The sequence below is a fragment of the Myxocyprinus asiaticus genome, chromosome 8, assembly GCF_019703515.2.
Source record: "Myxocyprinus asiaticus isolate MX2 ecotype Aquarium Trade chromosome 8, UBuf_Myxa_2, whole genome shotgun sequence".
Lineage (NCBI taxonomy): Eukaryota > Metazoa > Chordata > Actinopteri > Cypriniformes > Catostomidae > Myxocyprinus > Myxocyprinus asiaticus.
In genome coordinates, this window is record NC_059351.1 from 47285356 (window position 1) to 47310704 (window position 25349).

Below are 25349 nucleotides of genomic sequence, written 5' to 3' on the forward strand. Positions count from 1 at the left end.
ATTTTGATTAATATCATTACCCAGTGTCCCAGGCATCTGTCAAATGCATTAAAAATCTTTAGAGAGACGGCACGTTTCGCAAATGAATCAACAAAATGCCCAGATAGTGTCAAATTAGCATTTTCAAGACAATTAGAAAATAATAGAATAGAAAATATTCTGATATATTTTGATGTTTTTATTTTTCATATATCAAAGATATGATGCAACAAATCAGGACAAATCTAGAACAGGACTCATTACTTTCACACTGAAATTTCATAAGATGCAACTGGCTGTCAAACACAAATTGAGCTTCACATAAACTAAACATATGCATTTTTTCAAGCACTTTTTGAGTCTAAATAGATGCACAACTTACATAATTTCAGAAGTACACCTAAATGATAATAGCCAAATCATACAGTTCATGTTTACACTTGCTATAGTTTAATTCCATGTGGTCACTTTGTCAAATAGTAATGTGAAATTTAAATCAAATCAATCACTGAAACATCAGCATCACCTTTAGTAACAAATAGCATGTATGTATGTGTGCATGCATATGGAGTACTGATCATTCACCATTGTTGCACAGCAAATTGACATGATATAGTAGTAATTTATATGAATATAGTACTAATTTGTCTGGTTATAAACAAAGAAATATATATCACATGATAAACGTATATATGTAGATATTAAATAATCATAAAAATATTATTTATGGAAATGCAAAAAAAAGAAAAAAAAACTATTATAGAAATGCAAAAAAAAAAAAAAAAAAAAAACACATTTACAAAAAATAAAATACAACTATTACATACCTAGGGTATGTTAGTATGGCTATCCTTATGAGGACTCTCCATAGACATAATTATTTTTATACTGTTCGAACTATAATTTCTATCCCCTAACCCTACCCCTAAACCTAACCCTCACAAAAAACGTTCTGCATTTTTACATTTTCACAAAAGCATCATTTATTTGTATGTTTTTTAAGCGATTTGAATTATGGGGGCACTAGAAATGTCCTCATAAGCCACGTTTATAGCATATTACCCTTGTAATTACCAGTTTGTAACCTAAAAAAAATCCTCGTAAACCACCCAGACCTGCCCACACACACACACACACACACACACACACACACACACATATCCTATACATGATGGGAGAAAGGTGCCATCCGTTGTTCCTGCCTTACAGGCTCCATTTAGTTAGGATTAGGGTAGGGGTGGGGTTAGGGCATCTGCTGCCTGCCAGGCACAAACCATGGCAACTTTGCACAATGGTCCATCCTAAACCGAGTGTACGTCACGACGTACATCAAACCCCATGCGTCATGACGTCACTGCTTCCTACGCCGGGCAAAATGGCGGCAGAGCAAGACGAACCGAAAGAGCTGGACAGCGAGAAAAAGACAAAGCCAGAAATTCTCAGGGATGGCTCGGCGAACCTCCCGGGCAGTACGGGAAGTGGGGCGCTCTCCACATCACCCCTCACCGCCGCCCCTGCCGGCGCAGCTCCGAAACCGGAGGACCAGCAAACATCAATCGCGGTTCTGCAGTTCATGAAGCGGAATAAACTGACGGAGTTTGTGGAAATCCTGCAGCGCGAAGCTGGTCTAGCAAATGACCAGGAGGACTCACAGGCTCCTGATGCCGGTGGCAAAGGAGGGCTCGGGGCGGGACGGAAGGGTGACGGGAATGGAGGGGATACAAACTCTCTGCTTTGCCGTGTGTCCATCGTTGCAGCAGTTGCCCCCCAGAGCGCCCTGACTCCCATGCCTGCAACGAGTTTCACATAAAACCTTCCAATCAGTCACACATGATATTAACCATACCATGTATCTGTTGCATCAATGTGGTCTATAATACGATTAATATCATCAGTAGAATTTAAAAGGGAATCCACAATTCTTATAGGCTCTCTTGTCTCCTTATGTATGCATTTGCAAAGTGCTTGTTTATTTGAGCAACATCTTTTGCTGTAATTTTACTTTAGCTTTTTCAAGGCACTGACTAAAGTGCACCTTTCCAGTTGTGATTTGACATGTTTATGTTGTCGGCTGCAGGCGGGGATGACCAGCTGGATGTCAGTGTTGTGCTTTCTGGCATACAGCCAGCAGGGGGACCCCTCTCTGTATCAGGTGTACTACAGTGGCCTGAAGAACTTCATAGAGTCCGTGCTGGACTGTCACAGAGCGGAGCCCTCACAGCTCTTCTACCCTGTGTTCGTTCACATGTACTTGGAGCTGGTCTATAACAACCATGAGAATGAAGCAAAGGCCTTCTTTGAGAAGTACGTTTCAGATATTCTTGCTGTCATTTGGTTGCAGTGTTATATAAATAAAAGTTTTAACTTTACAGTCCAATCCAAAGTCATTCCATTCTGTCTCATTCTATTCTATTTTGTTCTTTATGGTCCCATACTTTTCTACTCTGTTGTGTCCTATTCTAGACTTTTCTGTTCTGTCCTTCTTTCCTATTCTGTTCTATTCTAATCCAAATTGTCCCATTTACAGTGCTGTGCAGTGGCGGTTCTAGCTTGTATGACGCCCTGTGTGAAACCCGCTTCAACATGCCCCAAAGTTGTTTACCGTGTCTGTGTGGTTGCCTCGTATGTAAATCAAAGGCAATCGGAGTAAACACAAAAAACAGTTTTTAAATGATAATGTTATTTATTGAAGCAAAAAAGTTATCCAATACCAACTGGGCCTGTGTGAAAAAGTATTTGCCCCCTTAGTTACTAAATCCCCAAATCTATGAAACTGCATTCATAATGGGGTTCAGCTGGACTAGACACACCCAGGCCTCATTACTGCCAGCCCTGTTCAATCAAACCCAACACCTAAATATAACTTTTCAGCAGCATGAAGTTGGCTAAAATGTCTCACCCAGTAGCACATTATGCCAAGGTTGAAATAAATTCCAGAAATGATAAGGAAAAAGGTGATTGAAATACATCAGTCTGGGAAGGGTTGCAAAGCTATTTCAAAAGCTCTGGGACTCCAAAGAACCACAGTGAGAGCGATTATCTCCAAATGGAGAAAACTTGGCACAGTAGTGGACCTTCCAAAATTCCTCCAAGAGCACAGCGACGACTCGTCCAGGAAGTCACAAAAAAGCCAAGGACAACATCCAAGGAACTGTAGGCCTCTCTCGCATCAATTAAGGTCACTGTTCATGACTCCACTATCAGAAAGACACTGGCCAAAAATGCCATCCATGGAAGAGTGGCGAGGCAAAAACCACTGCTAACCCAGAAGAACATTAAGGCTCGTCTGAATTTTGCCAAAACACACCTTGATGATCCTCAAAGCTTTTGGGAGAATGTTCTGTGTACTGGTGAGTCAAAGTGGAACTGTTTGGAAGTCAGGGTTCCGGTTACATCTGTCGTAAATCAAACACAGAATTCCACAAAAAGAACATCAAACCTACGGTCAAGCATGGTGGTGGTAGTGTGATGGTGTGGGGATGCTTTGCTGCTTCAGGGCCAGGGTGATTTGCAATAATTGAGGGAAACATGAATTCTGCTCTCTACCAGAAAATCCTAAAGGAGAACGTTCGGTCATCAGTCCATGAGTTGAAGCTCAACGCAACTGGATTATGCAGCAAGACAATGATCCAAAGCATAGGAGTAAGTCCACCTCTGAATGGCTCAATTAAATTAAAAAGCTAAATTAAAGTTTTGGAGTGGCCTAGTCCTGACTTGAACCTGATTGAGATGCTGTAGCAGGACCTTAAATGGGCAGTTCATGCTCGAAAACCCTCCAATGTGGCTGAACTAAAGCAGTTCTGCAAAGAAGAGTGGGCCAATTCCACCACAGCATTGTGAAAGACTGATCTCCAGTTATCAGAAGTGTTTTGTTGCAGTTGTTGCTGCTAAAGGTGGCACAACCAGCTATTCAGTTTAAGGGGGTATTTCGTTTTTCACATGGGTGATATAGATGTTGGATAACTTTTTTGCTTCAATAAAAACATATATATATTTGAAAACTATATTTTGTGTTTACTCAGGTTGTCTTTGTTTTATGTTATATCTCTGTGGCAGTGGGGGCGTTCCCTACCAGTGTTTGAAGAATCCAGTTCCCGGTGTCCTTCCTTGTTACACTGGTGCCGAAACCCAGGATCTTATTTGAAGACTGCACGCCCCATGGAGTCCTTCCTGCTGTCCAACATCATCAAGTCCCTCGCCAACCTACATCACACCCACCAACAGCCTCTGCTTGAACTACACCAGGATCAAGAACGCAGATTCCATGAGGTCCTTAGAGTTCAGGCAGAGGACCGGCAGGTCATTCGGAGCCTCCTCACTCAGGAGAAAGCCCCAGCAGTGACCCCGGACAACAGCAGCCCCCTGCCCCCGCCCATGCTGTTGAAGATGGGGGTGGAAGATGACCCTGAAGACATGTTTGAGCATAACGCTGAAATCTGGGGCTGGCCGCATGCTCAGTGAGCGGCACGGCTCATCCCTCTGCTGTCTGGGGAAGCCCAGCTTGCAGCACAACAACTGCCGGTGGATAATCTCCTGGTCTACGGCCACCTGAAGAAGACCATCCTGCAGCGGGTTGGCCGGAGCCCAGAGCAATACCATTAACTGTTCTGCTCGATGGAGATGGAGGGTCCGGTCACCCGTTTGCCTTTTCACAGCAGCTCCATGATGCCTGCCGGAAATGGCTGCAGGTGGGGGACCGCGACGTTGAGGGATTGGTCGACCAAGTGGTGCTGGAGCAGCTGATCTGCCGGCTTCCAGAAGGGACAGCGGAGTGGGTCCAGTGCCATCACCCGGCATCGCTGAAGGAAGTGGTCCAGCTGGCGGAGAACCATATGGCAGTGTGCCCAAGCACAGAGGAGCGCTCTCTCTTTCTCTCCCCTCCCCCTGTGTTTTCTCCCATCTCTTTCCACTCCCCTCTCACTCTGTCCTCTCTCCGGGCCCTTTTCCTGCACCCCGGAGGCATGGAAACCCGCCGCCGAAGCTGGCTCCTTGCGTGCGCTGGTTTATACCTTTCCCGGCGACTTCAGGGTCTACCCGCTCTCCCCCTCAGGTGGATGTACCTGCCCCCACAAATGCAAGTGCAGCGCCTAGGCCGGCCTGCTGGCATTGTGGGGATCCGGAACACTTCCGGGATCAGTGTCCTGTGATGGAGCTGGGAACTGTAGTCCAGATCCCCGACGCACCACAGGCTGCCCCCGATTGGGCTGGAGGGTACAGGATACTGGTAAGTATCAAGGGGAGTACACACCAAGCCTTGGTGGGCACAGGTTGTAACCAGACCACTATCCACCAATGCTTGGTTCAACACGAGGCTTTGGGAACAATTAAAAGGGTGAGGGTGAAATGTATACATGGGGATATTCACAACTACCCTGTGGTGACCCTTGTTATTAAATTTAGGGGAACAAAGCATAGAGTGGAGGCTGCGTTTAGTTCCCGCCTCACCCATTTTGGGATTTTGGGAACCAATTGGCCTGAATTCAGAAATGTATTAAAGGGAATATGCACGGATGGGTCCTGCACAAAAGCGAACAGATGTGAAATGTGTGACACTCTGGCAGGGGAGGCGGAGCCGGTGCCATCTTCGTCAGCTCCATGTCAGGTTGATGTGAGGGGGGGAGAGGCTGTAGCCCCTCCCATCCTGAGGGGATTTCCCGAAAGGGGATTTCCCTTTGGAGCAGTCATGAAACCCTCAAGCAAGCCTTTGACCAAGTGAGCGTGATGTTGCACTTTCATATCCTTTATTTCGCAATTATAAACAAGCGGTTGTATAGAGTGACACAGGACGCTCAAACAGAGGAAGATACAACCCAGCTCTTAATACCGTGGAGCCGTCGGGAAATGGTGTTCCAGGCGGCTCATTATAATCCCATGGCGAGTCATCTAGGGGAAAGAAAAACACTGAACCGCCTAATAGCCGTTTTTATTGGCTGGGCATTTACAGCGATGTCCGCATGTGCCACGAATGCCAGCTGGTGAATCCACCGGCCATCGGGAGGGAGAGAGAGAGTGGTAAGGGTGCATACACCTGAGCCAAATTATGACTAACACCTGTCTCTAATTGTAGTGAAATTGGGGAGAGCGGCATAAAAGGACCATGCCTGCGCCGGATCGAGAGAGAGAGATTGGGTCGAGAGCCTTACTGTGAAGCTGACATATTATTGTGAAGCTGATAAGTCAGTGTAAAGCTGACGAGTTAGTGTGAAGCTGAAGTGTTATTGTGAAGCTGTAAACCAGAGAAGTGGTCAATTAAAAGTTCCCTACCTGTGTTTGAAGAATCCAGTTCCCGGTGTTCTTCCTTGTTACAATCTCGTTTGAAGATCTAAAACAATTTAGTATGAAAAAATACACAAAAATAGAAGAAATCAGGAAAATACTTTTTCATAGAACAGTAGTTCATTCTCTTTTCTGATGTTCTGTTCTGTTCAATTCTGTTCTGCCTTGTTCCATTCTGTTGTCTTATTCTGTCCTGTTCTATTTTGTTCATTCCTGTTCTTTTCTGTTCTGTTCTATTCTTATCTGTTCTGTCTTGCTCCATTCTATTCTGTTCTATTGTGTTCTGTACTTTCCTATCCTATTATATTCTGGTCTGGCCTATTCTGTTCTGTTCTATTTTGTCCAGTTCCATACAATTTGCCCTTTTCTATTCAGTCTTACTCTAGTCTTTCTGTTCTTTCATTTCCTACACTATTTTGGTCTGGCCTATTCTGTTATGTTTTGTCCTATTCAATTCGTTCTGTGCTATCATGTTTTATTCTGTTCTTTCCTATTCTGTTCTATTCTTATACTTTCTGTTCTGTCTTGTTCCATTCTGCTGCCTTAATTTATTCTGTCCTGTTCTTTTTTGTGCTGTTAATTTCTGTTCTATTATTTTCTGTTCTGTCCTGTCCTATTCTACTCTGTCCTTTCCTATCCTTCTGGTCTGGCCTATTCTGTTCTGTTCGGTTGTGTTCTAATTTGTTCTGTTTTGTCCTGTTCTATACAATTTGCCCTATTCTATTCTGGTCTGGCCTATTCTGTTCTTTCCTATTTTATTCTGTTCTGTTTTGCCCTGTTAATATCTTTTTTTTTAATTCTATTCTTTTCCATCCTATCCTATTCTGGTCTGTTCTATTCTATTATTTTCTACAGTATTCTATTCTGTTTTATTCTATTCTGTTCTGTTGTATTCAGTTCTGCCCTATTCTATTATTTTCTGTTCTGTCATATTCTAGCCTCTCTGTTCTGTCCTCCTGTTATATTCTGTTCTGTTTTGTATTATTCAATTCATTCTGTTCTGTCATGTTCTGTTCTTTCTATTCTATTTTGTTGTATTATTTTCTGTTCCATCTTGGTCTATTCTGTAGTCTTATTCTGTTCTGTCCTGGTTTGTCCTGTTAATATCTGTTTTATTCTGTCCTGTCCTATTCTGGTCTGGTCTATTCTATTCTACTCTTTTCCATTGTTACAGAGCATAATTTTAGTCAATGCAAATTTTATTTGCGGATCAGGGGTTTTATATTCTACAATAACAGCTGTTGCTAGTCTGTATTTAAAATAGAGGTAGACCGATATATTGGTTTTACCAATTAATAGGTGCTGATAGTTGCTTTTTTTTTCTTTCTTTTTTTTCCCCCAACATGTTTTTATTGAGTTTCACTTAACAACACAGGGGGAATTTTTTTTTTTTTTTACATATTTCCAGAGGCAACACTTTAAAGATCTCTCAATACCAGAGACTAAGCGATGGGGGCCTAACTTGAATCCATTGGTTTAAGATACATTGTCTAGGAAGAAGCAATAGCTTGTCACAGAGTAACTGTATAGTTGTGACAGTGATCTGTTTTGGGAGAAGACTGAGTAAGAAGAACCCCAGATTTTTGCCAAGTGGATTTTTAAAACTTTTTCCCATTTTTCATGCCACATTATCCCAGAAATTCGTAATGGTAGGACAGAGCCAAAAACAATGAATATAAGTGTCGATTTCACTTTAGCATTTAATGCATATAGGAGAATGATCCTTATCCATTTTACTAAAAATTTGTGGAGTAATGTAGAGTCTAAGTAGTATTTTATATTGAGTCTCCGCCATTCTGTTACAAGTAAATGTTTTTCTAACAGATTTAACTGCTTCTTCCCAATCATCATCGATGTACTCATCATTGAGATCCTTTTCCCATGTACGGATAATATGATCAATACCACTGGGTTCCAATGAGTATAAAAGAGAGTACTTATTTGAAATAAGGTGCTGTGTATCCTTCAGTTTAAAAGAAAGAGGTCTATGTCACCATACATGGGAATACCTGTGTGGATCTTTGAAGATATGGAGTTATTAAAATGCAGACTCTGGAAATATCCCCAGAAATGACCACTTTCAAGCTGAAATTGCTACTTGAGCTGGTTAAATTACATCAATATGTTGTCCTTGTATAGGTCGCCAATCACTTTAGCCCCCTTTTCATGCCATGTATGAAATATAGATATTTTGAGCCCCTGGGAGGAAGTCTTTATTTTGAGTTAATGGTATCAGAGCTGATGGTAAGCCCCTTCTCCCTGCAAACTTCATCATCTCTTTCCAAACTCGATTGTACATCCAAACTCTATTGTAGAGTATAGTGTTATTTTTTTATCTCCGGTGAAAATTTTGTCCGCTACTGCTTGTGAGCAAACTTAACAAAGAATATGGAAGTACCGCCCACTCATCCACCAAGGGCTGCGAGTCTAAATGGGAATGCACAAATGTCCAGATTGTGCAAGTATGGCAGACCCAGTCGTAGAACATTACATTTGGTAGCGCTAATCCACCCCCTTCTACTGGCAACTGCAGGGTCGTCATCTTCACTCTTGGTTTTTTGCCCTGCCAGATATATTTTGAAAAAGTTTTTTCTAAATCTGAAATCTGCTTTTTGGGAATCCACAGAGGCAACATCTGCATGGGATATAATACTCTAGGGAGTACATTCATTTTAATGAGATTAATCCTACCCATCCATGAGATGGGAAGGTTATTCCACCGCACTAAGTTGTTTTTGATACTTTTAATAAGTGGAATTAAATTTTAATTTTCCCATCTCTGATATATCTGGTGAAATCCTAATTCCAAGATATGTAAGACCTGTGTAGACCCGTCTAAAAATTAGAAAGAGAGCCAATACGGTCAGTGTCTCTGAGTGGCATTGCTTCAGATTTATTATAATTTACTTTATACCCTGATATTGCGCTAAATTAGTTAATAATGTTTAGAACTGCTGGGACTGAATTTGTAAGAAAATATGCCACACATTGTCCATCACTAGTACCGATTGGATGGTTTAGTGAGGTCTTCGGATCAGCCCCACTGGGGCTTCTCACGGGACTTGGCAAGAAGATCAAACTTGACTATCTAGTGGAAGTAAAAGTTGTAACAAGGTTTCCATAGATGAACCTGCGGAAGGATCATTAGCGAAGGCTCCGGTGACGAGAGGCCCAGAGCGGCTGAAAAAAAGCTGAGGCCGAGGCGGGGGTGGTGGCACCTCCCCGCCCGAGGCGAACCGCGGTTCGTCCACTGTTAATCGAGGTCACCCGTACCCTTGGTGCATGTGGCCTGTTTGGCCTCCTCTGATGCCGGCCGTGGGTGCAATAGTGCATATAGTGGGTTCAAAAGTGGCATATAGTGCGATCTTATGAACTGACTGACCTAAGCTGATGCCGTGTATATCAGCGTTGGCTCTGATTGTCACAGCAAGGGGTTCAAGTATTAAAGCAAAAAGGAGAGGAGAAAGAGGACCCCCTGGTCTCGTACCTCGTAACAATGAAACAGGTGGAGAACGGAGGCCATTAGTTATAACACAAGCAGCTGGAGAGCAGTAAATAGTCTTTATTCATTTCACAATGTATTCTCCAAATTTAAATTTGTCCAAAACTTCAAACATGTATCCCCACTCGACACAGTCAAATGCCTTTTCTGCATCTAAAGAAATGGCAAGGACCCATGTTTTGGATATTTGGGCAAACTGTACTACATTAAGCAGTCTGCTGACATTGGAGTATGACAGTCTATGTTGAATAAAGCCTGTCTGATCTGAATTTATAAGCTGAGGCAGGTACGATTCCAGTCTCTTTGCTAACAGCTTAGACAGTATCACAGTATACAGTCACCATTTATGAGACTCACAGGCCTGTAAGAGTCACATTCGTTAGGTGGTTTATTTTTTTTTTCCTTATCAGGGATATATATGCCATGTTTAGAGTGGCAGGAAGGCAACCTTTGTTAAATGAGTGAATATACATTTCTGTTAGAGGTTCCACAATAAACTTGCTCATTTTCTTGCAGAACTCTGGGCCATACCCATCAGGGCCTGGAACTTTACCACCCTGTAAGGATTTGATTGCCTCCAACACTTCTTTCGTTGTAACTGGTCTATTCAAGTCCTCCTGCTGTTCCTCAGAAAGGCATGCAAGTTCAGTTTGGTCTAGAAATGATTGTCTTAAATCATCTGAGGATCCACTCTCTGATGAGTACTGTTTCTGATAAAACTGTCTCATAATGGTGTTAATTTGTTATATCGGTTGATTTGCCACTGTCGTCTTTAAGTGATGAGATGATACATGCCTCATTTCTTCCTTGGGACAACCGAGCAAGTAAACGGCCTGGTTTGTTGCCATGTTTGTATAGTTGCTGTCTAGCAAAGAACACAGAAGTCTCTGCTTTGCTAGTTAAGATTTGATTCAGGACTGAACATGCTGCATCTAATTCGCTCCGCAAAACCAGAGAAGGGTCAGTATTTAATTTGTTCTCCAACTCCCTGATAGAAAATTCCAGCTCTAGATGTTTTTCCAGGAGCCTCTTTTTCTGTGCTGCATTGTAAGATATTATTGACCCCCTCATGTAAGCTTTTGCTGTCTCCCATAATAGAGCTGGTTTTAATCACCAATGGCGAGTCATGTGGTCATAGGTGGGGAAAACACTACCCAGAATGAATTATGATCAGAAAAAGCACATGTGCCGATGTCACAGTTTTTTACACTGTCCAGAATCGGTCTAGAAGCAAACATAAAGTCTTTTCTAGAGGATGACTTATGGGGGTGTGAATAAAATGTAAAATCTTTCACGTTAGGGTTCATGATTCTCCATACATCAAGCAGGCCCAAATTTTCACAAAGTTGTTTTAATTTAGCAGTCTTGCCCGTTGCAGCTGTAGTTCTTGGTGGATTAAGGTCCATGCTTGAGTCAGTTACACAACTGAAGTCTCTCCCAATAATTAAGTGATTAGTAGTAAATGATGATATGTCAGCAATTAATTCTGAATAGAAAGTAGGTTCACATGTGTTTGGGGCATAAACACAACCAATGAGCACTCTTTCTCCAAATATCTGGCCAGATATGAGGATATAGCAACTATCTTTTATCATCTCCTCAAGCCTAAAATGTAACTTCTTATGTAACAAAATAGCCACACATCTGCTATGTGAGTTAAAGGAAGAGCAGAAGACCTGGCCAACCCATCCCCGCCTTAACTTCATGTGCTCCACATCAGTCAGATGGGTCTCCTGCAGTAAAGCAATCTGATCCTGCTGTTTTACAAGATAGGAAATTATTTTCTGTCTCTTGACTACATGACTGATCCCCTTAACATTCAAGTAAAACAATTTTAATATCACTCATATTTTACTGTTGTAAAGTTGTAGGAGTGAGCTGGAGTGAGAAAGTGAGCCATAAAATGTAAATCTGAAGAGGGCATGATAGGTAACTGAGAGCGCATGGATATTCTGCATGTCCATAGTTGTTAAGTATCCGACAAAAAAAAAAAAAAAAAAAAAACAATAAACCACTGTCCATGTTGTATAAGACCTCCCGAACAAAAAAGAACAAAGTATTGAGGTTCTTTATAATAAACCACAACCTCAAACAGAATAGAATGAACCAAACTGCCAACCGGCATCTATACCTCAAAACAAAATATTTCAGAGTCAATGACACCAAGAGGCATGACAGTGACCCCAAAAAAGATTTACAACAGGCTAAAACCACATACTGGAATTAGAAAATTAGCCACCATTTTTAACAACCCCCCCTACCTCCCGCATCTTCAACTCAATGGAATTTTTTTTTTAATGAAAAGGAATAGAACAGAGACCCAAACAAAATTGGTCTGCATTGTAGTCTGTCCATTATAGTCCTATATATACAGTCTTCACCAAATTAGGTATTGAAGCCTAATTGAACCCTCATATGTCAACTGTAACACCAGTTATAATCAGTAGACAAATAATAAGAGAAAATAACTCACCAGGATGAGTAGTCACATGATTTAGACCTAACATACAGATAATCTAGGCCACACTCTCTGTCCATCAACAGTTAGGTGGTGCTTAACCATTGCAGACAATATACGTTGTTTGTCGGAAAAGCTATGAAGTTTGATGAGCACTGTCCTTGGTCTGTCGCTCCTCTGAGGTCAGAGGCTTCTGTGGGCCCAGTCAATTTTAAAGCAGCCGCTCTTCATATCTAGTTCCAGAACTTTTGGTAGCCAGGACTTGAAAAAGGCAATGGGCTGATGGCCTTCCATTCCCTCCTTCATCCCTACAATCCATATGTTGTCCCACCTCGACCTATTCTGTACTTTCCTTTCAGTTTCCTTCAGCTTGCCTTCTGTTGAAACCATGCTGTCTTCAATGTCCGACACACGGCTTCATTCAGACGTTTGGTGTTGTCCTCCACCCGGGATGTAATAACATCCAGGGCATTCGTGAATTTGGTTAGTTTTTCATCCAAGACTTTGCCGACACACTCTGTCACCTTGCGCGCCAGCTGTTGTGAGTAACCACAGTCGCACGAGCCCCCATCCTGCGTCTCCATGTCGGCATGTCTACTTCTTTGATTTCTTGAATTTTAGGGCCTTTGTCGGCCAAAATGGCAACACCCTCCTTGCTAGACATGGACATGCTTTTAAATGTCAGGTTGAAGTGAAAATAACTGTTGGTCGAGTTAAAATTCGAAATAAAGTCAAAAGATGTAGGAGCTTGGCACCTGTGCAACCTCTCAACCCTGTGACATCATCCGGACCCCCGATAGTTCCGGTGTGATTTGGGCTTGTTTATACTTAAAAGCATTATGCACCAAATCTAATTATTTTGGTTGAACAATAAACTGTATCTGGGATTTTATTAATTTAGGACTCGTTGTCTGTTCCTGCCTTAGTAAGGAAAGAATACCATTTTTTTTAAATTCTATAAATCAGTTTTAAAAACTATCGGCCAGTTAATCGGTTCGGCCTTTCCCACCACCTTCATTATCGGTATCGGCAAAATCCACTATCGGTCGGCCTCTAATTTAAAACAGTGGCTGCTTAGCAGTGGTGTTAAACAGTTCTATTCATCTCCTCTGATAGGTTTAGTGGCGATCAAGAGTGCTACTATCAGGATGATCTGCGTGTTCTCTGCGGCCTTTCTAAGAAAGAGCACATGAAGGGGAACGAGGCCCTGCTGGACTTCCGCACCAGCCGTTTTGTCCTCCGCATCTCCCGAGACTCGTACCAGCTGCTGAAGAGACACTTACAAGAAAGGCATAATAACCAGATATGGAACATTATACAGGAGCACCTGTATATCGAAATTTTTGATGGCATGTCCTGCAGCAAGAGCCTGATTGACAGTATGTCCGGCAGTCTCGCAGGAGAGGTCTATAAAGCCAAGGTTGGATATGAGGAGCAATTGTTTTATATTGAAGAATGTGTAAGGGATATTTTTGAAATGCTAAATTGATCTCAGGTATGTTTCACTGATGTACTGTGTTGTTTCTAACGGCATCAGGAATTCTACGGGCTGCTGAAGGAACCGGAGATTGAGGTCCCACTGGACGATGAAGATGAGGAAACAGAGAATGAGGAAGGAAAGCACAAGAAGTAGAAAATGAAAAAGGACAGTATGGGCTCCAAGAGCAAGTAACAAGACCCTTATGCCCCTCAGCAGAACAGGTATGACAGGAGAATAGCATTCAGTTGCTGTAGCAACCCTTAATTATTCTCTTTCGTATTGCAGCTCAAAATTGCTTATATATGGGAAACATACAGTACTTCGATGATGATGCTGAGACCAGTTGTTTTTTAAACTGGAGGCATCATAACCTGTTATTCTTTGACATATTCACTGTGTTCTCTGATGGACAGAATCCCTTTGCCAGAGCTGAAGGTCTCCGACAAACTGGACAAGATCATGTACATGAAGGAGAGCACCGAAAGAATCCAACTCAGTCCTGATATCCTGCCTTCCATTTGCTTCTATACGTTCCTCAATGCCTACCAGGTTGCTAATAGTAGAGACAAGAAATCAATTATAAATTAGCTGATGATTAATTTTTCATGTGCAGATTGTGTGTTGATGCTCAGGGTTTGATGGCTGTAGACTTCACTGATGACTGTAGTCCCTTAGCGGGAGGTTTTGCTGACTCCACGGTCCTTGTGTGGAGCGTCACACCCAGAAAATTATGCAAAGTCAAATCTGCGGCAGGTACACTCTCCTCCAATGTGTGACTTTGATTTTGTGGTTGTTCCGTGTATTGATTTAGAGTCTGCCAGTGCATGTTTTTTATTGGCCACAAATGATACAATCATGTCATGTAGAGGTATACCGATATACCTGTTTTACTTTTTAATCGGTGCCAACAGTATCAGCAATAGTATAATCTGTTATCGCAAAAATCTATGGCAAAATTTTCTGATAGTATTTTTCTGTATACCGTATTTTCGTAAAATAAGTTGCATTTTTTTTTTCATCATATGAAAGGCCTTGTGACTTGTAATCCGAAGAGACTTACTGTATATAATTTATACGTAACTGATGTCGGCTGGTCAAACAGATGAAAACATCAGTCATAGAGACGGTAGAAGCATTTTAAGAATATTTTCCATTACAAAGTACTTCATGCAACCAGTTTAAATATTTTGTCCATCTTAACATTATTGTTCTAACAAACTCTAGACTGCTTTCAACTTAAAGCAAATTCTCTTGATTAAAACAAGCCCAAAATCACTGTGATACAATACGATGTAGATTCTGAGGTACTGTAATTTTTTTGAGCGTGTTTGAAATCTGAACAGGTGAAGGGGAGACGGGAGCCTGCTCCCGGGGTCATAGTGCCTGCCTCGTGAAACCTCTGTCAGTGCAACTTATACACAGATCCGACTTATTTGTGTGTTTTTTTCTCTCAACAAAGCAATTATGAGGGGGCCTGGGTAGCTCAGTGGTAAAGAGGCTGGCTACCACCCCTGGAGTTCGCTAGGTTGAATCCCAGGGCGTGCTGAGTGACTCCAGCCTGGTCTCCTAAGCAACCAAATTGGCCCGGTTGTTAGGGAGGGTAGAGTCACATGGGGTAACCTCCTCCTGATCGCTATAATGTGGTTCGTTCTTAGTGGGGCGCGTGGTGAGTTGAGCGTGGTCAACGCAGTGGATGGCGTGAAGCCTCCACATGCGCTATGTCTCCTTGGCAATGCGCTCAACAAGCCACGTTATAAAATGCACGGGTTGACAATCTCAGACGCAGAAGCAACTGGGATTCGTCCTCTGCCACCCAGACTGAGGCGACCACGAGGACTTAAAAGCACGTTGGGAATTGGGAGAAAAAAAAAAAAAAGCAATTTTGACCAGGTGCGAATATTTCATCACTCCAGAGAACGCGTCTCCACTGCTCTAGAGTCCAGTGGCGGCGTGCTTTACACCACTGCATCCGACGCTTTGCATTGCACTTGGTGATGTATGGCTTGGATGCAGCTGCTCGGCCATGGAAACCCATTCCATGAAGTTCTCTACGCACTGTTCTTGAGCTAATCTGAAGGCCACATGAACTTTGGAGGTCTGTAGCGATTGAAGTTGGCGACCTCTGCGCACTATGCACCTCAGCATCCGCTGACCCCGCTCTGTCATTTTACGTGGCCTACCACTTCGTGGCTGAGTTGCTGTCATTCCCAATTGCTTGCACTTTGTTATAATACCACTGACACTTGACTGTGGAATATTTAGTAGCGAGGAAAATTCACGACTGGACTTGTTGCACAGGTAGCATCCTATCACAGTACCATGCTGGAATTCACTGAGCTCCTGAGAGCGGCCCATTCTTTCACAAATGTTTCTAGAAGCAGTCTGCATGCCTAGGTGCTTCATTTTATACACCTGTGGCCATGGAAGTGATTGGAACACCTGAATTCAATTATTTGGATGGTTGAGCGTATACTTTTGGCAATATAGTGTATCTTCAAATGATCAGCCTACTGGGGCATTTTATGGTTTTGCAGAAGACTTCATAGCATGTCTGTGTGCCATCTTTCTACAGTTCTTGAAGCATTCTGACTGTCTCTGTACCATCTTTCTCATAGGAACTACCTGTTGTCCAGTTTGGAGGATGGGACTATCAGACTGTGAGTCTGCATACTTTCACATGTCTTGTGGGGTATAAATGACACAACTATCCAGTGTGGGACACTCAGTTCTCACCCTTTGGTTATTACTTTGTGTCTGGAGGACACGAGAGTTTCACGGTATAAAACTACTTTCATTTTTAAACTTCACTGAAATGGTTTCATAAGGCCATGCTTTATATCTAAAGATCTGTTTATATATACATTTATATATATTCTATAATCTTAAGAGGGCTAGTAATCAAATATCTTCATTTTTCTCTCCAGCCTCTGGGCAACAGATCATTACCAACCATTACGGATATTTGCTGGACATCTAGCTGATGTCACCTGCACGCACTTCCACCCCAACTCTAACTATGTGGCCACAGGCTCGGCTGACCACACTGTACAACTCTGGGATGTCCTGAACAGAAACTGTGTGCGCATTTTCACAGGTCACAAGGTACTGAAATGGCACAGGTGTTCCCCACATAAAGGCTCAAGTTAAATATTATTAACTTTGTGTTGCATTTGACTTATGTTCCTCATTTGTATGTCGCTTTGGATAAAAGTGTCTTCTAAATGACTAAATGTAAATGTCTCAGTGGACCTCTTTATGACTTTCTTCTGCAGAACACAAATGAAGATTTTTAGAAGAAAATCTCAGCTCTGTAGGTCCGTACATTGCAAGTGAGCGGTGACCAAAATTTGAAGCTATAGAAAGCATGTAAAGGGAGCATAAAAATAATCCATATGACTCTAGTGGTTTAATTCATGTCATCTGAAGAGATCAAATCGGTTTTGGGTGAGAACAGAACAAAATGTAACACCTCTTTTACGGTACATCTTGCCATTGCAGTCTCTAGGCACAATCATGATTTCAAGCTCAGTTACACTTCCTAGTGCTTGATGCATGCGTAAAGCGCTAGATGGCGCTAGTAAGTGTAATCGAGCTTGAAAATATGATTGCCAAGGAGATTGCTGATGTCAAGATTTATAGGGGAAAAAAGACTTAAGTATTGATCTATTTCTCACCCACACCACATCATACTACTTCTGTAATGGATGTAACCACATATGAATTACTTTTATGATGCCTTTATATGCTTTTTGGAGTTTCAAAGTTCTTTTCACCATTCACTTGCATTGAATGGACCCACAGAGCTGAGATATTCTTCTAAAAATCTTCCTTTGTGTTCTGCAGAAGAAAGAAAGTCATACACATCTGGGATGGCATGAGGGTGAGTAAATGATGAGAGAAGTTACATTTTTGGGTGAACTATCTCTTTAATGAGCTTCACAGTAATAAAAAGTCACTTTTTTCAGGGGCCCATCCATTCTCTTGCATTCTCACCCAATGGAAAGTTCCTGGCATCTGGTTCCACCGACGGTAGAGTTCTGCTGTGGGACATTGGACATGGGCTGATGATCAGAGAACTGAAGCGTCATACAGACACTATTTATTCCCTCAAGTTCAGCAGAGATGGAGAAATTCTTGCATCAGATCAGGATTACTGGCTACTGAACCAACCCCCAGATCCATAAGTCAAAGCTATTGACAGACTTCTTTAAGAGGACTCATTTGAACCAAAGTGTTACATAAAAGGAATATTCCAGTTTAAGTTAGTGAAGCTTAATCGACAGCATTTGTGGCATAATATTGATTCCACAAAAAATAATTTTGACTTGCCCCTCCTTTTCTTAAAAAAAGCAAAAATCTAGGTTACATTGAGACACTTACAATGGAAGTTAATGGGGCCAATCAGTAAACGTTAAAATCAGCGACTAAAAACAAAATGTTATTAATTCTGTTCATTCTGAGCAAAAACAGTATTTTTCTTTCCTGTTCAAAATATAAATCATAACAAGCATACAGTTAATTAACAGTTAAGTATCATTTTAATTACAGATCTGCTTCTCAGTCAAAACCCGGCAGCATCAAATTTGTATTAACCTCGTGTGACCCCGCATCCATGTGTGGACGTTGTATTTTGGCTTCGCTATATGCAGCGCATAATTTAAATTAATTAGAACTGACTGAATACTGTTCGCAAGACTCTACACTGTCATTTAAGGGTTAAACTTCTGCCTCACCATGTCACATGGCATAACAGCATGATGTTGATTTACATGAAGTGCTGTTACTGGTGCAATGCTAACAAAAGTGCCTCTGGTAAGAAACCTCTATACGTTTTTTGATTGAAACCTGTTTGGTTGTAAAGATTAGCGTCTCTAGTTTCATTTGATATGCAGCTTTAAAAAATCCGTTCATTTTTCGCGCGTCAGTGTGCTGATAAACATGATGTACTCATATGTGGAAATTAGGACCATGTTCCCTCAAAAGTTATTTAAACATTAACACATCTGTGGGTCAATTTGCTTAATTTTACTATAAATGTTATTTTATTTTATCAGTGTACAATATGGTTCTGTTCTTTAACATTAGTAATTGCATTTCTATATATTTACTATGCATTTTCACAATGAGAATAAATGTATTCTTGCAAAAACTGAAATATGTTGCTTTGAGAGGATTTATATGGAGTTAGGATGAAAATAAAGTGCATTTCAAACTGTTCTGAGACCAGTGCAGATAGACAGCACACTGGAGGTTAAGTCATTCACTAAACAGGGAGCAAGGGTGCATCCTATAGCTTTCTGTGTAGCTAAGTGCATTCAGTCCTAAAATATGAGCAAAAGTTCAGTTTCAGGCTGCAGATGATGTCTGGACCAGTCAACATGTTTGGCAGACATGGGACAATGATAATCAATACATAGATTCAGAATTTATAATGTATGATTTTATTTGAACATGTTTGGTAGTGATTTGATGATGCTGGCCATTACTTTTAATTAGAATTATTAATTCAGCTTTATTGAAAATCAGCTGTAATATCTGTAACATCTCAAAAACATGAATAACCAACACTCCTGGACACAAAATATTTGATTAAGAAAAATAGCTTCGTATTACTTAAAATTTCACAACTTAGTCCTACTGTCCACATATGTGGACATCAGTTTTAATGAAAACTATTTGCTCTATAATTGTTTTTATTATTTTATTTATTTATTTTTTGCTTGATTATTAGATCCTCTACTAGTTACAAATCAAAAAGGGAAATGGAAAATGCACACAGCAGTAACGCAGGGGTCTCAGGAGGTTAATGCATCATATCTAATAATAATTCAGTGAAGACTTGGAAACAACCGAGAAATGTACTTTTATACCTCTAATAATGTTTTCCTCGTATCTGGATTAGCCGTGCATGTACAATATATGTAGCAATTATACATAGTTGTTAAAAAGGTCTTCATTCACAGAATGTGACATCCACAACTGACAATTAGGCAAAGAAATATGTGATGTAGCAGTTTCCTTCAGGATCAAAGCACGTTTAATTTTTTTTCAGGCAACATGAAGTACAGTTCCAAACATTTACTGTGATAAACCCTTTGGTTTCATGAAAAAATCATCGGAATAAAATTAACTGGTTATAACCGGTAACCAGCAATTAAAAATAACGTTTTCATTCCGGAACAATTGAAAATCACTTTTTTTCCCATTTTCGTTTACGTTCTGCTAAAATATTATTTCGTTTTGGTCCTTGAACCGTTTTTTTTAGTACCTGGTTAAGATACTCACCATTTCAAAAGTATAGCCACTAGACAAACATGTGTGTTAACATGATTTTAGTGTGATAAAATTGCTTCGTTGCCATAATGATGTAATGTCAACAAACCCTAAAATGACTGTAAAAAGACAATTTAAAGAACTTTACAGCTCAAATAATACATGAGTTTTAACAAAGAGTTAATGTAAGTGCTTTTATAAAATTATAAGCTTCACATTTCTATAGGATTGTATATGTAAATAATTAGTTTAAGAATCTTGGCCGTGTTCGACCACCAAAATAATGTAGGGAAATATATGCGAGATAAATGACACCTGAGCAGATTAGAAATCTGATAAAAACTCTCCACCATTCAATATGTAATACAACAGGCTCATTGTATCTGCTAATAATTTATATGACAGGAATCTTGCTCAATAAGCGAATTAGCGATTGATTTGGGGAATATTAAAAGAATCAGTGTTTATGTCCGATCAAAGTCTTCAGCCAGCGATGAGTTGATCGGAACGTAGGATTTATTCTTACAGTAATACTACTTACATGGCCACTGAAATACTGTTTATGAACATGTAGCTTAGGATAGACAGATTTCAAGGGACCGACATGATTTAATCAAATACACAATCAACTTCTCTTTGAATATAAACAAGACTTTAACTAACCTACAACAAACAACTAAACTAACACATTTACAAACAAACAAACATGGGTTGGTAAGTGAGCTTTGACAGAAGACGAATGGAAAATTCTGTAACAGGAAAAAAAGTTACTTTATGGAGTCTATAGACCTTGTCTTGAACAAACCCTGAGAAGTTAATTTAGTATGCCGTGATTTGAGATCGGGTTACTCAAATTATATTGAAGAAAGCACCAGATTTCAGCTAAAGTCTGGAGGTCTGTACTTGCGTTGCGTGCATTGTTTGGTGTGTGGAGTTATTTGGCTTGGTTCAGTTCCAGGAGGCCTTTGTTTGGTTCAATTGATGGGTGATGAAATGACCAGGCAGAGACCCGGAGGCGAGGACTCTCGCAAGGGAGACTCTGGACTTCCCAGGACAGAGATCAAAGTGTATGAAGGCCACAGAGCAGAGAAGACAGAGAGGTTGTCCAGGCTGGTCTATTAACCGCTTCGGTTTGTTCACACCCCAAAGAGGCTCAAGCCAATCAGAGGCAGCTTTCAGAGGGCCTGTGGTCAAAGTGTCCTCACCTCAAGACAATTCATTTATAGCCTTTGTTCTAAGGTTTGTCAGTTTCCCATTTTAATCATGAATTTCATAAGAAAATTATAACTGCAAATGACCCGAATATACTTCAACCATTTTTCTGAATTTTTTAGACAATCAATTACATACCAAACACTTGTTCTTTCTCATTAAATTAACTAAATTAAATTTAGTTATAATGCATGATAAAACTTCCTACTAATTCATTTGTTAGTTTTAAACACGTTTAATACATTACACATTATGAGAAACATACTTGTCAGGGTTATCATCTGTCAATTTTTGGTAAAATCCTACACACGGCTGTATATTTGGATAGTAGTAAAATAAGAAAAGTCCAAAGTCCATGTCAAATGTTCATGAATTAAGCTTCACGTGAGATGGTAAGCCAGAAACATGCCTCATGATTAGTATAATAATTTTAAGTGTAGAGAGTTGGTTATATTGAACAACGGAATGTCTTTGTTCTGAAATTCCCATGGCAACCATGGGAAGTGTCTTCAGCAAATGGTCTTATCAAAGAGAGGGGTTTTGTTGTGCCACCAGGCCAATTCCTCTGCCATATAGCCGTGTTTATTTTCACGAGTATTGCTTCTTATTCAAAGACTTCTAATGTCTTCACCCTAACATGTGAAAATAGTTGTAGTGACCATTTTAATGTCACGTTCTGCTGGCCACTGGTTTTGTATTACTGTCAAGATTGGACCAAATCAAGCACTGAGTGTACATAAGCTACCTGGCAGCAGCCACAGATACCTCTTACATAATTTTATATGCTGATCCTAGATCAGACTTTTCAGAGTAAAACTCAACTAAAGGGACACTTCACCCAAAAATGAAAATTCTGTCACTCATTTAATCACTCTCATTTTGTTCCAAACCTGTATGAATTTTTTTTTTCTGTGGAACACAAAAGCTGTTATAAAGAATGTTAGACTCAGTCACCATTCACTTTCACTGCATCCTTAATCAATGATAACAGTGAATGATGACTGAGGCTAACACAGTGCCTAACATCTAATTAGTTTACATATGGCTTTGGAACAACATGAGGGTGATTAAATAAAGATTTTCATTTTTTTGTGAACTATCACTTAAACAGGACTCCTCTAATTTGGTTGTACAAATAATACTTGAGCTCATACATTTATTTTTCATTTTTTATAGCATCACTGCCATGCTTGTTTTCAAGGCTCTTATGTATCATATCTCTCAGAATGAGATGGCTGGTCTCAGATCAGCTCCGTTTACCTATATAGAAACTGGTCGTACATGAGAATGCCAACTTCGATATTTATGATGCATATGGGCACTGATCTCCATTTTCTCTACAAGCTTTTGTACTAGTGCCTACATTTGTAAATAAAATGTTTTGTATACATTGTTGAGTGGTATAAGTAGTCTTTTATTCTTTACATATTTGAACTAAATTGATGTGGTCAAAACAAGAACATCCAGTATACACTGCATTCACAAATAAGTCCTATAGAGAGACAAAGCACAGGAACATATGATGCATTAATTTAACACATGTAGAAGTTAGTCATTCTCTCTTACACAAGAGAATACATATACAACTAATAAAAAAAAAAGTTACATATGTATAGAAAGAGAGAAAAGTGAATTGTGACGACTTACAGTGAAATTCATTACAGGAATAGTTCACCCAAAAATTAAAATTCTCTCATTTACTCATGCTCATGCCATCCCAGATGTGTATGACTTACTTCTGCAGAACACAAATGAAGATTTTCAGAAGAGTATCTCAGTTCTGTTGGTCCTTACAATGCAAGTCAACAGAGTCCAAAACACTGAAGCTCCAAAAAGCACATAAACGCAGCATGAAAGTAATCCATACGACTCCAGTGGTTAAATCCATATCTTCTGAAGAAATATGATAGGTGTGGGTGAGAAACAGAACAATATTTAAGTCCTTTTTTTCCTATAAATTCTCCTCCCTGCCCAGCAGGTGGCGATATGCACAAAGAATGTGAATTGCCAAAAACAGAAGAACTCTTAGGAGTGAAGAGCACTTTAGGAGGGCTGTTTGAGAGTTGACATTTATAGTAAAAAAGGCCTTAAATATTGATCTGTTTCTTACCCACACAGATCATATTGCTTCAGAAGACATGGATTAACCACTTGAATTATATGGATAACTTTTATGCTGCGTTTATGTGCTTTTTGAGCTTCAAAGTTTGAACCCTGTTGATTTGTATTGAATAGACCTTTTCTAAAAAATCTTTGTGTTCAGAAGAAAAAAGAAAGTCATACACATCTGGGATGACATGAGTGTGAGAAAATCATAAGAGAATTTACATTTTTGGGTGAACTTTTAGGAATCATTCAATTGGTCCACTTCTTCATAATGAGACAGTCAAAACATTTGGCAAATTAACCCAAACTGAATACGAGTTGTCGGTCTGAATCGTGGACGGTATACATGCTATATAGTGGTAATATGCTATTTTCAGAATCAGAATGAGCTTTATTGCCAAGTACGCTTACACATTCAAGCTATAGTGTCCCTGATGCCAAAACAAAATTCTGTTGGACAAACTTTAAATTTCACTTTAGTTGCGACTTACTTTGAACTAACTTGATGTTACAGCCTTTTGCTTCTTGGGCTTCAACTTGAAAAAGAGGATAATGGCAGCAATGCTGGCGTATGTGGCCAGCACACACTGTAGACAAGGGGAAAAGAGTTACAACAAGTTTTGTGAGAAATAAAACAAGCTTTGTGAGAAATACAAAGAAAATGCATGCTTCACTTTAATATAAAAGACAGCTTCTCTTAAAGGACTAATTCACCTAAAAATTATCAATCTCTCATCATTTATGATGATATACTTATGTAGTCTCAAACTCTACTTTTTTTCATCCGCAGAACACAACGATATTTTCAAGGAGATATGACGTCTGCTTTTTTCATACAATACAAGTGATTGGTGACCAAATTTTCAAACTCCAAAAAGGACATAAAAGGCAGCGGTGACTCCAGACTCCAGTGGTTAAATCCATATCTTCTGAAGTGATCCAATCAGTTTTGGGTGAGAACAGGCCAAAATATCACTTTTTCCACGATACATCATGAGGATCATGATTTCAAGCTTGATTACACTTACTAGCGCCATCTAGCGCTCTGCGCTCGCGTCAAGCACTAGGAAGTGCAATCGAGCTTGAAATCATGATTGTGCCTAGAGATTGCAATGGCAAGATGTACAGTGAAAAAGGAGTTATATTTTGGTCTGTTCTCACACAAAACAGACTGCAATGCTTCTAAAGACACCGATTAAACCACTGGAGTCATATGGATTACCTTTATGGAGATTTAAAATTTGGTTCCCATCCATTTTATGGACAAAAACATCTCATACCTCCAGTAAAATATCTTAATTTGTGTTCTGCAGAAGAATGAAAGTCATACAGGTTTGAGACGACACAACGGTGAGTAAATGATGAGTGAATTGTCGTTTTCGGGTGACATATTCCTTTAATAATGCAAACTTACATTCCTCCTGCCTGTAATGGTGTATGAATTGAAGTACTTCGCGATGCCAGTGAACTGGTGGTGAGTTCCAGCGTCGTGTCCACCCATGATTTCGGCACGTAATCTGCTTGAAATACAAGCATTCACGCAGCACGCGTATGTGAATTATTGAAGATTTACGCATGATTTTTCATTACTACGTAACGTCACGCAAAATGCGTAACTGACAAGAGTGCAAATGGGTATAATGGCAGGCTACCTTTTATTTTCACAAAAAAAAAAAAAAAAAAAAAATTGGAGATTATAGTTTAGGGTTTAAACCCAATAATTTAATCGTTTTAAACATTTAATATTATAATTTGTTTAAAGGTTCGCAGCTCTAAAATCAGCGTCCTTACGGTTAAGCGACCTCTGGCATTACTAAGCTGCAGATATTTAAATGTGAAAGCAGAGGAAAAAACAACAACATGCCTTTCTAACGCTCGAATAACACGATATATTTTCTTGAAAAATGTGAAATAATACTTACCGAGAACACTGAAGCTCTTCTTCAAATAAACTAGTGCCCTTCAATGGAGACGCCGGAAAACAAGTGTTAAAAGGAAATACCTCTTTCTCTTTACAGAGTCTGACGAGCTGTAGTTATTGGATTACATTCACGTCAGTCACT

At 40.1% G+C, this 25349-nt stretch overlaps 1 protein-coding gene and 1 pseudogene across 3 annotated transcripts; one reads left to right on the top strand and one right to left on the bottom strand.

Moving 5' to 3' along the window:
• The first annotated feature begins 1354 nt into the window (after positions 1-1354).
• LOC127444787 (transcription initiation factor TFIID subunit 5-like) lies at positions 1355-17902 on the top strand (annotated as a pseudogene).
• A 3107-nt stretch (positions 17903-21009) lies between these two features.
• On the bottom strand, positions 21010-25283 carry LOC127445322 (ATP synthase membrane subunit K, mitochondrial-like). 3 transcript variants are annotated; one of them, XM_051705324.1, is made up of 4 exons: positions 25209-25283; positions 24701-24803; positions 23778-23873; positions 21010-21152 (listed from the first exon to the last, which is right to left on the bottom strand). In XM_051705324.1, exons 2-3 carry the CDS (start codon positions 24785-24787, stop codon positions 23784-23786), a joined length of 177 nt encoding a protein of 58 aa, XP_051561284.1. In that variant the 5' UTR covers positions 24788-24803; positions 25209-25283; the 3' UTR covers positions 21010-21152; positions 23778-23783. The 3 variants fall into 3 exon arrangements, with proteins under 3 accessions (XP_051561284.1, XP_051561282.1, XP_051561283.1); XM_051705322.1 differs by lacking the exon at positions 21010-21152 and adding an exon at positions 22571-22672; XM_051705323.1 differs by lacking the exon at positions 21010-21152 and adding an exon at positions 22571-22672 and having other exon boundaries at positions 24701-24806; positions 25209-25280.
• Positions 25284-25349: the final 66 nt, after the last annotated feature.

Bases quoted from the DNA above. Each gene is read 5' to 3' on its own strand.
- LOC127445322 (XM_051705324.1), bottom strand. From the start codon at position 24,787: ATGGGTGGACACGACGCTGGAACTCACCACCAGTTCACTGGCATCGCG. The intron at 23,874-24,700 runs GTAAGTTTGCAT...CCTTGTCTACAG, and splicing joins CCATTACAGGCAGGAGGAAT to TGTGTGCTGGCCACATACGC.